Consider the following 12500-nt stretch of genomic DNA (forward strand, 5'->3'; position numbering starts at 1 on the left):
TGTGTGAGGCCGTATATGTGTGTAGAGTGTAAGGTGAATATATTTTCATTGTGTCACTGGTAAAGAGAAAGAGAAAGAGACAGCGAGAGAGAGAGTGAGAAAGAAAGAGAGAGAGAGATTCTAAGAGTGAGGCGGTGTGGCAGTAGCTCATATCAGATTCCTTGTTGGCTACTGTGAATGACCTCAGTGCTTTCCTGTGAGTTATTTTTGGGTGGTTTTGTGTTTTGGAGATGTGTTCATAATGCGCTGGCCTGCCCCTTACTGCTGAACACAGAGCAGAGTGGTCCATCTGTGCTGCTGTTATCATGTATGTGAACCACCATGGTCAACATTTTCAACTTTGTGTGTGTGTGTGTGTGTGTGTGTGTGTGTGTGTGTGTGTGTGTGTGTGCATGTGTGTGTGTGTGTGTGTGCGTGTGTGTTTGTGTTTGTGTGTAAGTGTAAGTAAGTACAAGTGTGCATACACCGGCTTTGAGCGGGTGCGAACGCCAGTATACCCGTGTGTGTGTGTGTGTGTGTCCGTGTCTTCGCTGTATTTGTATGAAAATGAACTTTTCAGTGTGTCCTTGTGTGTGTGTGTCTGTGTTGGTGTGTGTGTGTGTGTGTGTGTGTGTGTGTGTGTGTGTGTGTGTGTGTGTGTGTGTGTGTGTGTGTGTGTGTGTGTGTGAGTGTGTTTTTGTGTCTGCATATTCACTATTTGAATGAATATGAACTTTTCCGATGCGTGTGTGTGTCCTCATGTGGGTGTGAGGTGGCGCCCAGTACGTCGATCTCTGAGCACCGAGGTGAAGCTGGCGTTCGCACCCGCTCAAAGCCGCCGTCTTTGGAGCCAGGGAAAAAGAATTCACAGTTGGTGCGCCACTCCTTTCGCGCCGCTCACCCTCATTGTGGCAAAGGTGCTGTAGACGCCATTTTCAGTAATTAACACCAGCGCCCTTCCAGAAGCCCGCAGTCACCAGAGGCTCGGAGAGGGGGTGGGTCAGGTCACGTAAAAAGAGTAGAAAGAAGGAAGAACATGAAAGAAATATAAGAAGAAGAAGAAGAAGAAGAAGAAGAAGAAGAACTATTAGGTGATGGGTGACTTTTCCTAAAGGAGGAACCATCTTGAACTTGGAATGATGTAATTGGTTTACTAACCAGCATGACTAGAGTGAACCACAGGTCACATCACAGAGTCACACAACTGTGTTCAGTCAGCCCTGCGACCCATGAACAGCAACAGTTTAATCAACAGTATCAGTCTTGGAATTTACCTTTCTTTCTTTCTTTCTTTCTTTCTTTTTCTCCCTTTAACTATCTTGTGCTCTCATTCTCTCTTTTTCCTGTGTGACCATCTCAGTCAGCTTGACCTTGACTTCATCCCCATAACCACAGGTTTCTGGTGGTTACACATGTGAACTGTTCGCGTGGATGTATTTATGGTTCACATACAGGAGAAGTAACTTTAGAGTAAGAGACGCCCACCATTACACTACAACGCCCTCTGCAAATGTGTCAGCGCTCAGTCCAGTTTTTGTTCACCGTTTCTTTTGCAAAATCGCAAAACTCAGAACCTCAGTTAGTATCACAAAGCACAACACATAAGATCATTTTGCATAATGCTTTTTAAGCAGTATACGCCTTGCCTATTGCACCCCAAGCCTCTCAATCCATTCAGCTCAGCTTCATCAGTACACTTCCCGAATCCTGCAGTCCTTCTTCTCCCACGTCACGACGACAGCCATACGGATGCAGCGAGAGCTAGAGAGGGAGGGAAGGAAGGAAGAAAGGACTGAAAGAAGCAGGGATGGCTGACGGATGGCAGCTCATCTGGCCTGGCAGGTTTCCTGAGCGCGCCGCCTCTATGATGATGTGCAATCAGAGGATAATAACTTCTCTTATGGCTCTTTATGAGCCGAGAGCGAGGGGGCTGTTGACACTGGGAGGCCCATTAGGATAATTGACCAGTCAGTGGGGAAGGCCGGCTGGAAGATGTGGCTCTGGCAACAAAACACTTAGTGCGTGTGTGTGTGTGTGTGTGTGTGTGTTTGTGTGTGTGTGTGTGTGTGTGTGTGTGTGTGTGTGTGTGTGTGTGTGTGTGTGTCTGTGTGCGTGTGTGTGTGCGTGTGTGTGTGTGTGTGTGTCTGTGTGTGCGAGCACTCGGGCAATGCTAGGAGGGAGGAGTGACACAGAGAGAGAGAGAGAGAGAGAGAGAGAGAGAGAGAGAGAGAGAGAGAGAGAGAGAGAGAAGGTGGAGGGATTGAGAGGTATGTATTGTGTGAATTGTCAGCGCTAAACTTCGTGTTTACACTACATCTTGATTTGCCAGTAGCGTGAGTGTGTTTTTGTTGTGCCAGTAAGTGTTCTTGTGATGAACTGAAATCGAGTGCACGTGCATAGACACACACACACACACACACACACAATAAAGAGGAAGAGAAAGACTGACTGACTGACTGTCTGTCTGTCTGTCTGTGCACATGGAGGGGGCGAGTTTGGTGTGTGTGTGTGTGTGTCTGTTTATGTGTGGGAGATGAGTGGACGGTGGTGTGAAAATGAATCATTTCGTCTTTGGTCATACCATGTCTAATTTTAGATTACTTTCATAGCTCTTCTTGCACATCGAAACATCGAATTGATCTAGGTGGAGGAACCCTGGTAGAGTTAGAGAGAGAGAGAGAGAGAGAGAGAGAGAGAGAGAGAGAGAGAGAGACAAAGAGCGAGATCTTGTGTCCGCTTCTCCCTCTCCTGTTACGGCCAGTGTTTTCGAGCTCTTTAACATGTCTGGGAGTGTGTAGAATTGGAACTGTAAGCACGCGCCTCTCTTGTGAAATCGTCTGACTGAAGGTGAACTGGAAGCACCCTCTCATCTGTGTGTGTATGTGTGTGTGTGTGTTAGCCCTTGGTAGCTGTTGGCTGTGACTGCTGTGTCTGTGTGTGGCGCAGGAAGGTGTCAGGATGAGAATGAGAGATGGGGCGAGAGGAGAGATCAAAGTGGCACGCTCGCATTCATACGTCTTTCATGCTGATTAACAGCTGGGAATGTGTTGAGTGTGAGCGCGAGACTGTTTGTGTGTATGCCTGTGTGTATGTGATTGCTTCCGTGTCAGACTGCTTGTGTGCAGTTTGACCTACGCACCTTGATTTTTGATGGGGTGGGTCAGGGTTGGATATTACACAACCTAATTGTGTGAATAGGAATTCTATACGTTATTCTATATGTTATTTCTCTCCTTTCCTCCTTATCTCTCTCCCCCCCCCCCCCCCCCCTCTGTCTGTGGTGTGAATGAAGTCATTACCCGAGTGCTCATTATAGCACACTAACCCCCACACCACACACACCGTCTGCCATTTCCATTCACCCGCGGTCTCAGGTGTGTTTCCGTCCTCCGTCTCCTCTCCAGCTTACACTCACACACCTCATTTCAAGAGCAGCACCCTCACTGCTTTGATCAACATTTTTCTTCACCTTCTTTATTATGTGACCCATAGTTGTCCAGAATGCCTCTTCATTATGGCGGGACTTTCGGAACGTTGAATTCAAAAGAGATGAAAGGGCTTGTGGGGGCGAAAGGAGTTTGGAGAGCGGCGGCGTGCTACCCACCCCCTCTACACCCCCAACTTCTATCCCCCCCCCCACCCCCACAACTCCACTTGTGACGCGACTCCGTCTGAAAGTCAGTGCAGTGTCACACTGGTCCTTCTTTTGACTGCCACTGAATAGCAATCCTAAGAAGTGGTGCCAATTCATCGTGTGATTAGGGCCGCTCTCGGCAGTCTGAAAGGGCCTTTGAAGCTTTCGTCGAAGCTCAATCCGGTGCACTGAAGGTGAGGCGAGTGACACTGCAGTGAAGTGTGTTCCTCCCCGTGTGAACATAACGTTTACGGATTCACCTTGTGGGTTCTGTGGGGGCCTCGCAGTCGCTCTTTTTGTGCGAGTCACATCACAAGGGCCCGCGTTTCATATAAGACGCTTCTAATTTCATATACACGTGAGAAAATATGCTAATAGGCTGTCGTTTGGCCACATAATTCTTTAGCGTGTGAAGTGAGAGTGTGTGTCTTGTGTTCGAGCATGCAAACACGTCTCGGGAACGTAAGCAGTCTGCACTGTTTCTTTGGATGGAAACTTCAATGCGCTCTGCCTTATCTCTGAGAGTCAGTTCGTTCTCGGTTCCCTCAAATTTTTACGGTCAGAGTTTTTTTTCTTTTCCCTTTCCTCTCCCCTTTTTCTACCCCCAAGTTTGATTTTTCATTTAAGAGCAGTCCAGGGATGTTTTTTTTCGGAGACATTTCTCATCGCTGCCTTTGTGATGATTTATGAGTGGAAAAGCTCTGATGATGCCACCTCTGCTCCTTCAGACACTCTGGAGGAACACAAAAGGGAGAGAAGGGGGGTGCATTGCATTCTCCAAAAGTAAATGAGCATTTTGTGTCAAATATCCAGGTCAAATCAATGGCATTTACCACACAGCCTATACTGAGGTGCGCACACATGCACACAGACAGACATGCACAGACACACACACACACATACACACGCACACACGCATGCACACACACACACACACACACACACACAAACACAGAGACAAGCACACACACATGCACACACACACACACACAAACACAGAGACAAGCACACACGCATGCACGCACACACACACTCACATTCACACACATATATGTACACACACACACACACATAGGGACCCTATTCCTCTTTGGGTCTTTGCTAACCAGGGCCTTTTCTCTTGTCCCGCAGGTGACGTTCACAAAGCGTAAGTTCGGCCTGATGAAGAAAGCCTACGAGCTGAGCGTGCTGTGCGACTGCGAGATCGCCCTGATCATCTTCAACAGCACCAACAAGCTGTTCCAGTACGCCAGCACTGACATGGACAAGGTGCTGCTCAAGTACACCGAGTACAACGAGCCCCACGAGAGCAGGACCAACACAGACATTATGGAGGTGAGTAATGGCCATAATACACTCGCACACAAACACACTCACACACACATACACACACACACACACACGCACACAAACACACACAAACTGTATACTCACATACACATACACTCACACACACACACAAAAAAACACACACATACTCACACACACATACACTCACACACACACACTCACACACACATGCACTCACACACACGCACTCACACACACATGCTCACTCACACACACAGACACACACACACACACACACACACACACACACACACACACACACACACACACACATTCACAAACACATACTCACACAGTCACACTCAACCACAAACACACATACTCACACTCACACACACACACACACATACGGAGACAGATAAGTGTGAAAGAAGATGTGTAAACACAGGTATGCAGCTCACTACTATGAAGTCTCTTCATGCATGCATTTATGCACATGTACACGAACACCTACCCAAACACAGACAACCACACTTGCGCAGTCCTACAGACAAACACACACAGAGATGACAATTTTCAGAAATCAACACATACATCTCCGTCATACCAAAAAAAATACATGACCACTTAACTGAAAGCAGCTGGACTGGAAAAAGAATGGACAGATGGACATAAAAGTAGACGCATAAGCAGACAGAGGGTCCATGAGACTGAAGGGCATAGCACAGACAGAGATGAAGAGAGATGGGTACACGGGCAGATGGGTCCTCAGATGAAATGAATAAGGTATGAAATGAAGGACTCAAAAGAAAGAGTAGAGATGTGTAATAGCTCGACCGGAGGGACGAAAGGAGAGGAGAGCAGACGCAGACACACACACACACGCACACACACACAGACACACACACACACACACACACACACACACACACACACACACGCATGCACACACGCACACACACACTCACACACACACACACACACACACACACACACACACACACAAACAGACACACAGACACACAGACACACCAGCTCCTTACCTAGGAACCTAAGCCATGTGCGTTAAAGGTGATGCTGAATGCTAAACGAATCTGTCAGCGGCCGCCATGAGGCCAGCCACCCTTAAGCCAAACGTGAGGTTAGGTTACGCAACAGACTTCACCCCCCACCCCCACCCCCACCTCCTCAACGCTCGTCCTGCACCAGCAGCCTCACAGGCCAGGTGGGCTGTGAAGGGACTTAAGTGCTTAGAGGAAAATGTGCCCTCTCTCTCTGTCATTCACACAGTCTCTCTCTCTATCTCTCTCTCTCTCTCTCTCTCTCTCTCTCTCCTCTCTCTCTCTCTCTCTCTCTCTTTCGCACTGTCTTTCTCTCTATCTCCCATGCAGCCTCTCACACCCCAGCAAAGCTCTATATGGTCACTGCACATGACGCCAAACATTTCACTCTCCCAGCAGGTTCAGTCACTTGGTACCTAGCTCAGGGCACATTTTAATGACGTACTGGCTTTTCCACATCTAATTGAATTACTGCAAGATATTGATGAATGTTAGGATCGTATTGGCCTCACACCTACCACGAAAAGCCATGGGTGTTTTCCTTTGGGGTTATAAAAGAAACACCCATTCTTTATTTTCTTTTTTTTGTAATCCAGTATGTTTCATTTTGGCAAAGATGCATAAGAAAATACCAGAACAAAAGACCTTTCTTAACCCCCCCCCCCCCCAAAAAAACCCCCCTCAAAAACACAAAAAGCTTATAATCAACACGAGGAGATGAAATAAGCTGTACTTTGGGACCGGCAGAATCTACTGACAGTTTAGGAACAGATCTAGGGTTTTGTTGTTGATCAGAGCAGGCAGATTCACTCACATCTGCTCCTGCACGCCACGTTTAGCAGCGCTGGAATCTGGATCCGCTGCTTTGATGGCTTCAGGTACTGTTTCAAACAGACCTGTATGAGATGTCCCATGGAAGCAGAGCAGGCGTTTTCACAGAGGTTTTTCTTTTCTCGTGATTTTTTCTTTTTTTTCACATATCAGACCCGCCACTCATCTTTCCGTTGCACCATCCTTAGATTTAGCATTGCACTCAGTGAAGAGAGAGAGAGAGAGAGAAAGAGAGAGAGAGAGAGAGAGAGAGAGAGAGAGAGAGAGAGAGAGAGAGAGAGAGAGAGAGTAAGCATGGTCACTGCATTAAAAAAACGCTGCAACCACCCAGCACTCTCCTCTCCCCTTTCAGGCTGCACGACTTGGTACATTTTTTTTTACTGCATTTATCAAATGTATTATTTATGAAAAGCAGTTGTCTATGATGGAGAAGTTTTGTCTCTCGAGTTCAAATCTCTCAAGGCCTCGACGCCATTAGTGCTGGGAATTTCTTTCCCCTCTCTGAGGTGAAGAGGTCTTTGTTGTGGTCAAACAGTTGAGTGAGTGATGCAGCATCTGTTCAATATGCACATGAAAGCAGCAGCTACCGTCTACCACTAGCCCGCTTTGATGATGGATGGTAGAAACAAAGAGATAATACACCTACACCCAAGGAAAGAAATCCATTAGGGACTAATAGATTTTTTATAGGTAAAGTTCGGCTTGGCTCAACACCCGCTCATCAAACTTGTGAGTCCACTCTGGTCAAAGCTCAGAGAGAGAGAGAGAGAGAGAGAGAGAGAGAGAGAGAGAGAGAGAGAGAGAGAGAGAGAGAGAGAGAGAGAGAGAGAGAGATTTCTGCCGAAACACTGAGAGAATAGCTGGTGACAAAAAGAACAAAGCACGGATTTTGTCTGGTGCTTCCATTACAGTCAGAACCACTCTCAGTCTCCTCAAACGTCATCTATCAGGAGCTTCTATCTAAAGAGGAGCTATCATCAGCTGACGAGCTCCTGGCCCTGTTAGCAGAGCAGCAATACGTCAGCCAATGTCTTCCATTAGCACCTGTCTTTGAGTTGTATCTACTGCACCAGACGACATGGAAAACACGGTTTTAAAAAGCTGTTGATTTTGAGGCGAAACCCTCAAGAGGGTGGTATATGAACTGACCTCGCTCCCACTTCACACTTGCCCTGCCCTAGTGTGATCTTGTTGCTCCACAAAAGTCGAGATCGACCAAGGGGTTGTTCTGGGGACCGAGAGAGAGATGGGGGGGGGGGGGGGGGGGGGGGGGGGTGGTTTGTGGGTTTCACTTAGCGTATGGAGGGGCTCTCCTGCTGGGCCCCCTCATGCCGCTGCTAGGTTACATCACAGCCGGGTGGGAAGGTAGGCGGTGGGAGGTAGAGAGGAACAAAGCCGACTTCCTGTTGTGATGGCAGGATGAGTCCCAGCCCGTGGGGGTGGATGGTGAGAGAGGAGGAGAGGAGAGGAGAAGAGAGGAGACGAGGGGGGGAGGAAAAGAGAAGAGAGGAGAGAAGGGGGGGAGAGTATAGAGAGGATGTGAGAGTGGGGGATGGAGGGAGGTGGAGAGAGAAGGAGGGTCGATGGCAGGATGGCTAAACTACAGCCCTGGATCATTTGCTCACATGTCCAGAAAAGCATCTTGTTGTGCTCCAGATCCGGCCCAGATGGGTTCTGGACTCTCCGTGCGCTATCTGGGTCAGCGCAGCACACACGTACACCACACAAACATAGCTGGATATCGCAGCTCATGCTAACTCCCACTCCCACACAGAGACACGCAGAGGCTCGCATGCTCTGCTCTCCTCCTCTCTCTCGCGCGCGCACGCAGATACAAGCCCACATGCACACACACCAGCTCTCTTGTCCTATCAATCCCTCATAGGGCATAAACACACATGCTCTCTTGCTCTCTCCCCCTCTCTCTCTCTCACACACTCATTCCCACAGTCTCTCTCTCTCTCTTTCTCTCTCTCTCTCTCACACACACACACACACACACTCCCCCCCCCACACACGCACACACAATAGAAAAACTCTTTCTCTGACACACACACAAAAATACAGAGAGACACATATACAAACACGTAGATAAAGCAAAAGCACACAGCCCCACTGCTCTAGGCTGGAGAGCTGGGGGAACAGGGGGAGTTGGGGGGGAAGGAGGAGGAGGAGGAGGAGGAGGAGGAGGAGGAAAAAGTGGAGAGGCAGGGGTGGCCAGGCGCAGCGCATGGGGGCGTCTGGAAGAGCAGCCCGCTACATTAGCAATAAAGCTCTGTGTAATTAGCATGTCTTTGGTGGATAATTAGCATTGCCAGGAGAACAGCGAGCGGAGGGCTGCGTGAGCCTCGAGAGCTCTGTTTACGAGGGGCTGGAGGCCAGAGATGCACCCCTCTTTTCTAATCTGTCCTTCTCTGACATTTTTACCATTTGGGTTTTGTTGTTTTAGCGTCCCCTTGGGTACAATATCATCCCGGAGGTGATTACCGTAGCTGCTATTTGAACAGTTTAAAACAGGGGGAGTGTAACAGTGCCGTAGACGACTGTTAATATTTAGCTCAAGATCATAAAGAGTAACAGAGGAATAATATGCCTATGACACATCAATACTATTTTACTATTTACACACACAATGGATTCAAGTGGACAAACAGCATGTTGAAATAGCTCATGCAAACAGTTGTTTCACTTACCATTTTTAAACAATTGCTAAAGAATAGTTTTGTGAAAGACTACGTCTATGTATTGTGCAGACCTACCCTTTGTTACACTGGCATGTATGCTACATATTGTACATTGCCTACACATTGCACTGAGTGATATTGCACATAGTTGCTTAGTGTATTGAATTGTATATAAAAGTGTGATTACGTTGTAATTGGATTGTGGTTATGCAAAGTATAAAGTAGCACCAACTTATTCGATAGACCCTTGTTGTGGTTTTGAAATTGTGAAGTTCCCTCAAGACTAATTCAGGGAAGGTCAGCAGTCACCATTTGAAAGAAAATAAAATTAACAACGGAAACAAAAGTATTGAGATTGACCCTGGTAAATCAACATGGCGCCGCGAGAACTGCAAATCAATCACCGTGTTTACACTGATGTCCCGAATTTGACTTAGTGGAAAAATCACAGTTGAACGAAGGCCTAATTCCTCTCTTTTTTTCCCTTCCTTAATGTGAGTGTGTATCTGTGTGTGTGTGTGTGTGTGTGTGTGTGTGTGTGTGTGTGCGCGCGCATTCATCTGTGTGTTGTTGTGTGCTGCTGTGTACATGTGTGAATGCGCTGGAGTGGCAGCTCTTAGCACCTCTGGTGAGGAGCTTCAGTACACACATTTCACCAAACTCATTAAAAGTCTCCTGCAAGGCAATATCTGAGGGTTAGACAAAAGGTGGGAAGGTCCAGATAATTACGGCTAAACTTGCGAAAAAGAACCAACAAATCATCTGCGCTTATGTAAACCTAAAATTAGCCGCCTTTAAACAATCACGGTAATGAAAAGAATACTGCCGGAGGGAAGGATGAAAAAAAGAAGACGAAAAAACAGGAGGAAGTAAAAGTCTTGTTTTGTCACGAAAACGGTGCTTTCGGCCGGCATGTTTGTTTGGCAGGCGTGCAGTGAAGCTCATATCTGGCTCCAGATGAAACGTGACCATCAGCCGGATAGATTTCCCATACAAAGCCCTGCCAACTCCCTCTCCTCGGCATGCAAGGAGCATTAGTCGACTAACAACAACAAAAGACAAATTTGTTTGGGGGGTGAAATTGATCTACGTTCTTCTATCCATCGCGTCCTTTCTTTTTTTTCTTTCTTTCTTTATTTTAAAAAGGTATCCCGTACTTCCATCCATTCCAGTCCAACATTCTTTAGTATTGACAACCCTAACCCCTCAGTCCCCATGTGACTGAGTTGAGTGAATAATAAAACTTAGTTTAAAAGAAAGCAGCTCTTTAAATGACCAGTATTGGTTCCATGCCAACAGTGCATATTGAGACAGAGGCAGTGAGAGAGGGAGAGACATAACTTGTATACACGAGGAAAAGTCAGAGCTTGTGTTGACGGCACGGTCACGGTCTTCCTCACGTGGGAATCCACATGGAGCTCTTTGGCTGAAGCGAGAGGGGCCAGGATGCTCAATCCCATTTCCCTTAGATTAGCCTAATCTCAGAGTTCTCTTCTTTTAATCTCAAAGAGGCCTGCCAAAGATCACCTGGCGTCACGTGCTTCCTCACCTGCTGAGAAGTTGTGAATGAGGAGGAGGAGGAGTGTGAGAGCAGCTAGACAGGGAAAGACAGAGAGAGAGAGAGAGAGAGAGAGAGAGAGAGAGAAAGGTGCTGGAAGGAGGGGAGGGAGAGCGAGTGAAGGAGAGAAGCCTGGTAATTATTTTCAAAGGTCACACTGTTAATGACTACCTGCTCTGCTAATGAGATTCCGCAAAGCTCCCTCTTGGAGCCCGGCCCCGGAATCTGTGGCCGTGTGCACGGACCCCAGGTGTGGCCCTCAGTGGTGTCTCTCCTCTCCCATGTGCCACTGTCGCAATGGCAGGGAGGAGGAGAGGGAGGAGGAAGAGGAGGTGGTGGTTGAGGAGGAAGGGTAAGGCAAGGAAAATGGTGTTAAAAAAAAAACCTTTGACACAAGCTCATCACAAAAGGAAAAAAGTTTTTGTCTTTTTTAATTTTTTGTCTCTTTTTTTGTCTCTCTCTTTCTTTCCTGACACACGGAAGTCAGACTAATTAATTGGGTTGATTTCAGTCTCCTTTGCTTCAAAGATCTTGTTACGACTTAATTAAAGCTACCAGAGAGGATTTTTTTTTTTTTGCGTGTCAACAGGCTGTATATCATAGTATGACATTCCATTCAGTTTTTAGCTCAATCCACTTTTTGTTAAAACACTATTTTGTCAGTGTGTTTGCCTCCTGCACACTTATTTGAGTGACAAAAAGACCAGTGAAATGTTTGCCCTAAAGCGGTTTTCGTTCGGTTTTGATGATGAATGACTTTTATTTTTGTAAGGCCATTCACGCACATCTGCCCATGATAGTTGCTCCATTTTAAAGAGATCCTCTCATGCCAGCCCCGTGGGCATATCAGAACACAGGGCGCCAGTGTGAGGACCCAGGTGGCATAATGCGACTTAGCACCCGACGCTTTCAGTCAGTCTTCCACTCACATGTTTGGACATGGTGGGTTTAACTAGCCTGAGAGCAGCGTTGGAGGGGAGGTGTGGACTTAGGGGGACTAAATACTGAGGCTGTTGTGTTTACACCATGATTCAAACTGCAGTGTTTATTTTTCTCACTTTCTTTCGCAGTGAGTTTTTCAATTTATGTGTGGTAAGTAAATTCACTTTACAAGATTGACAAGAGTTAGCAGCTCGGAGATTGACAATTACTTTGAGGCTTGGCAACACAGTGGAATCATCAAACAAGTTGATATGGTGTGCTAAAGAAAAGATTTATGTAGCCTTAGGTTTTTTTTTTTTTGTCTGTTGTTTATTTCCGAAGTTACAAAGAACTGTGATGAACGCATCATCTAAAATAATAAAAAATAAATGATAATCTGACTTTTGTTAGGAAGGTATTTGTTTTGCAGCCCACTTCAAATCACCAGTAAATACAGTAAGATAGCTGTAAACTTCCATGGAGTCTGGCAGGCTTTCTGGGAAGAAAGGCAAAAAAAAAAATAGAAAGAAAAAAACCGTAAT

General features: G+C 46.7%; 1 protein-coding gene across 5 annotated transcripts in view; it reads left to right on the forward strand.

The window, feature by feature from the left end:
• The window catches only part of mef2cb (myocyte enhancer factor 2cb), an 89033-nt gene that overhangs the window by 46942 nt on the left and 29591 nt on the right, over positions 1–12500 (forward strand). For all 5 annotated transcript variants that reach the window (XM_080852998.1, XM_080852999.1, XM_080853000.1 and 2 more), the window contains exon 4: positions 4745–4948. In XM_080852998.1, coding sequence (XP_080709124.1) covers positions 4745–4948 — 204 coding nt within the window. The remainder of the gene's footprint in view (positions 1–4744; positions 4949–12500) is intronic.

The sequence above is a fragment of the Sprattus sprattus genome (assembly GCF_963457725.1).
Source record: "Sprattus sprattus genome assembly, chromosome: 15".
NCBI lineage: Eukaryota > Metazoa > Chordata > Actinopteri > Clupeiformes > Clupeidae > Sprattus > Sprattus sprattus.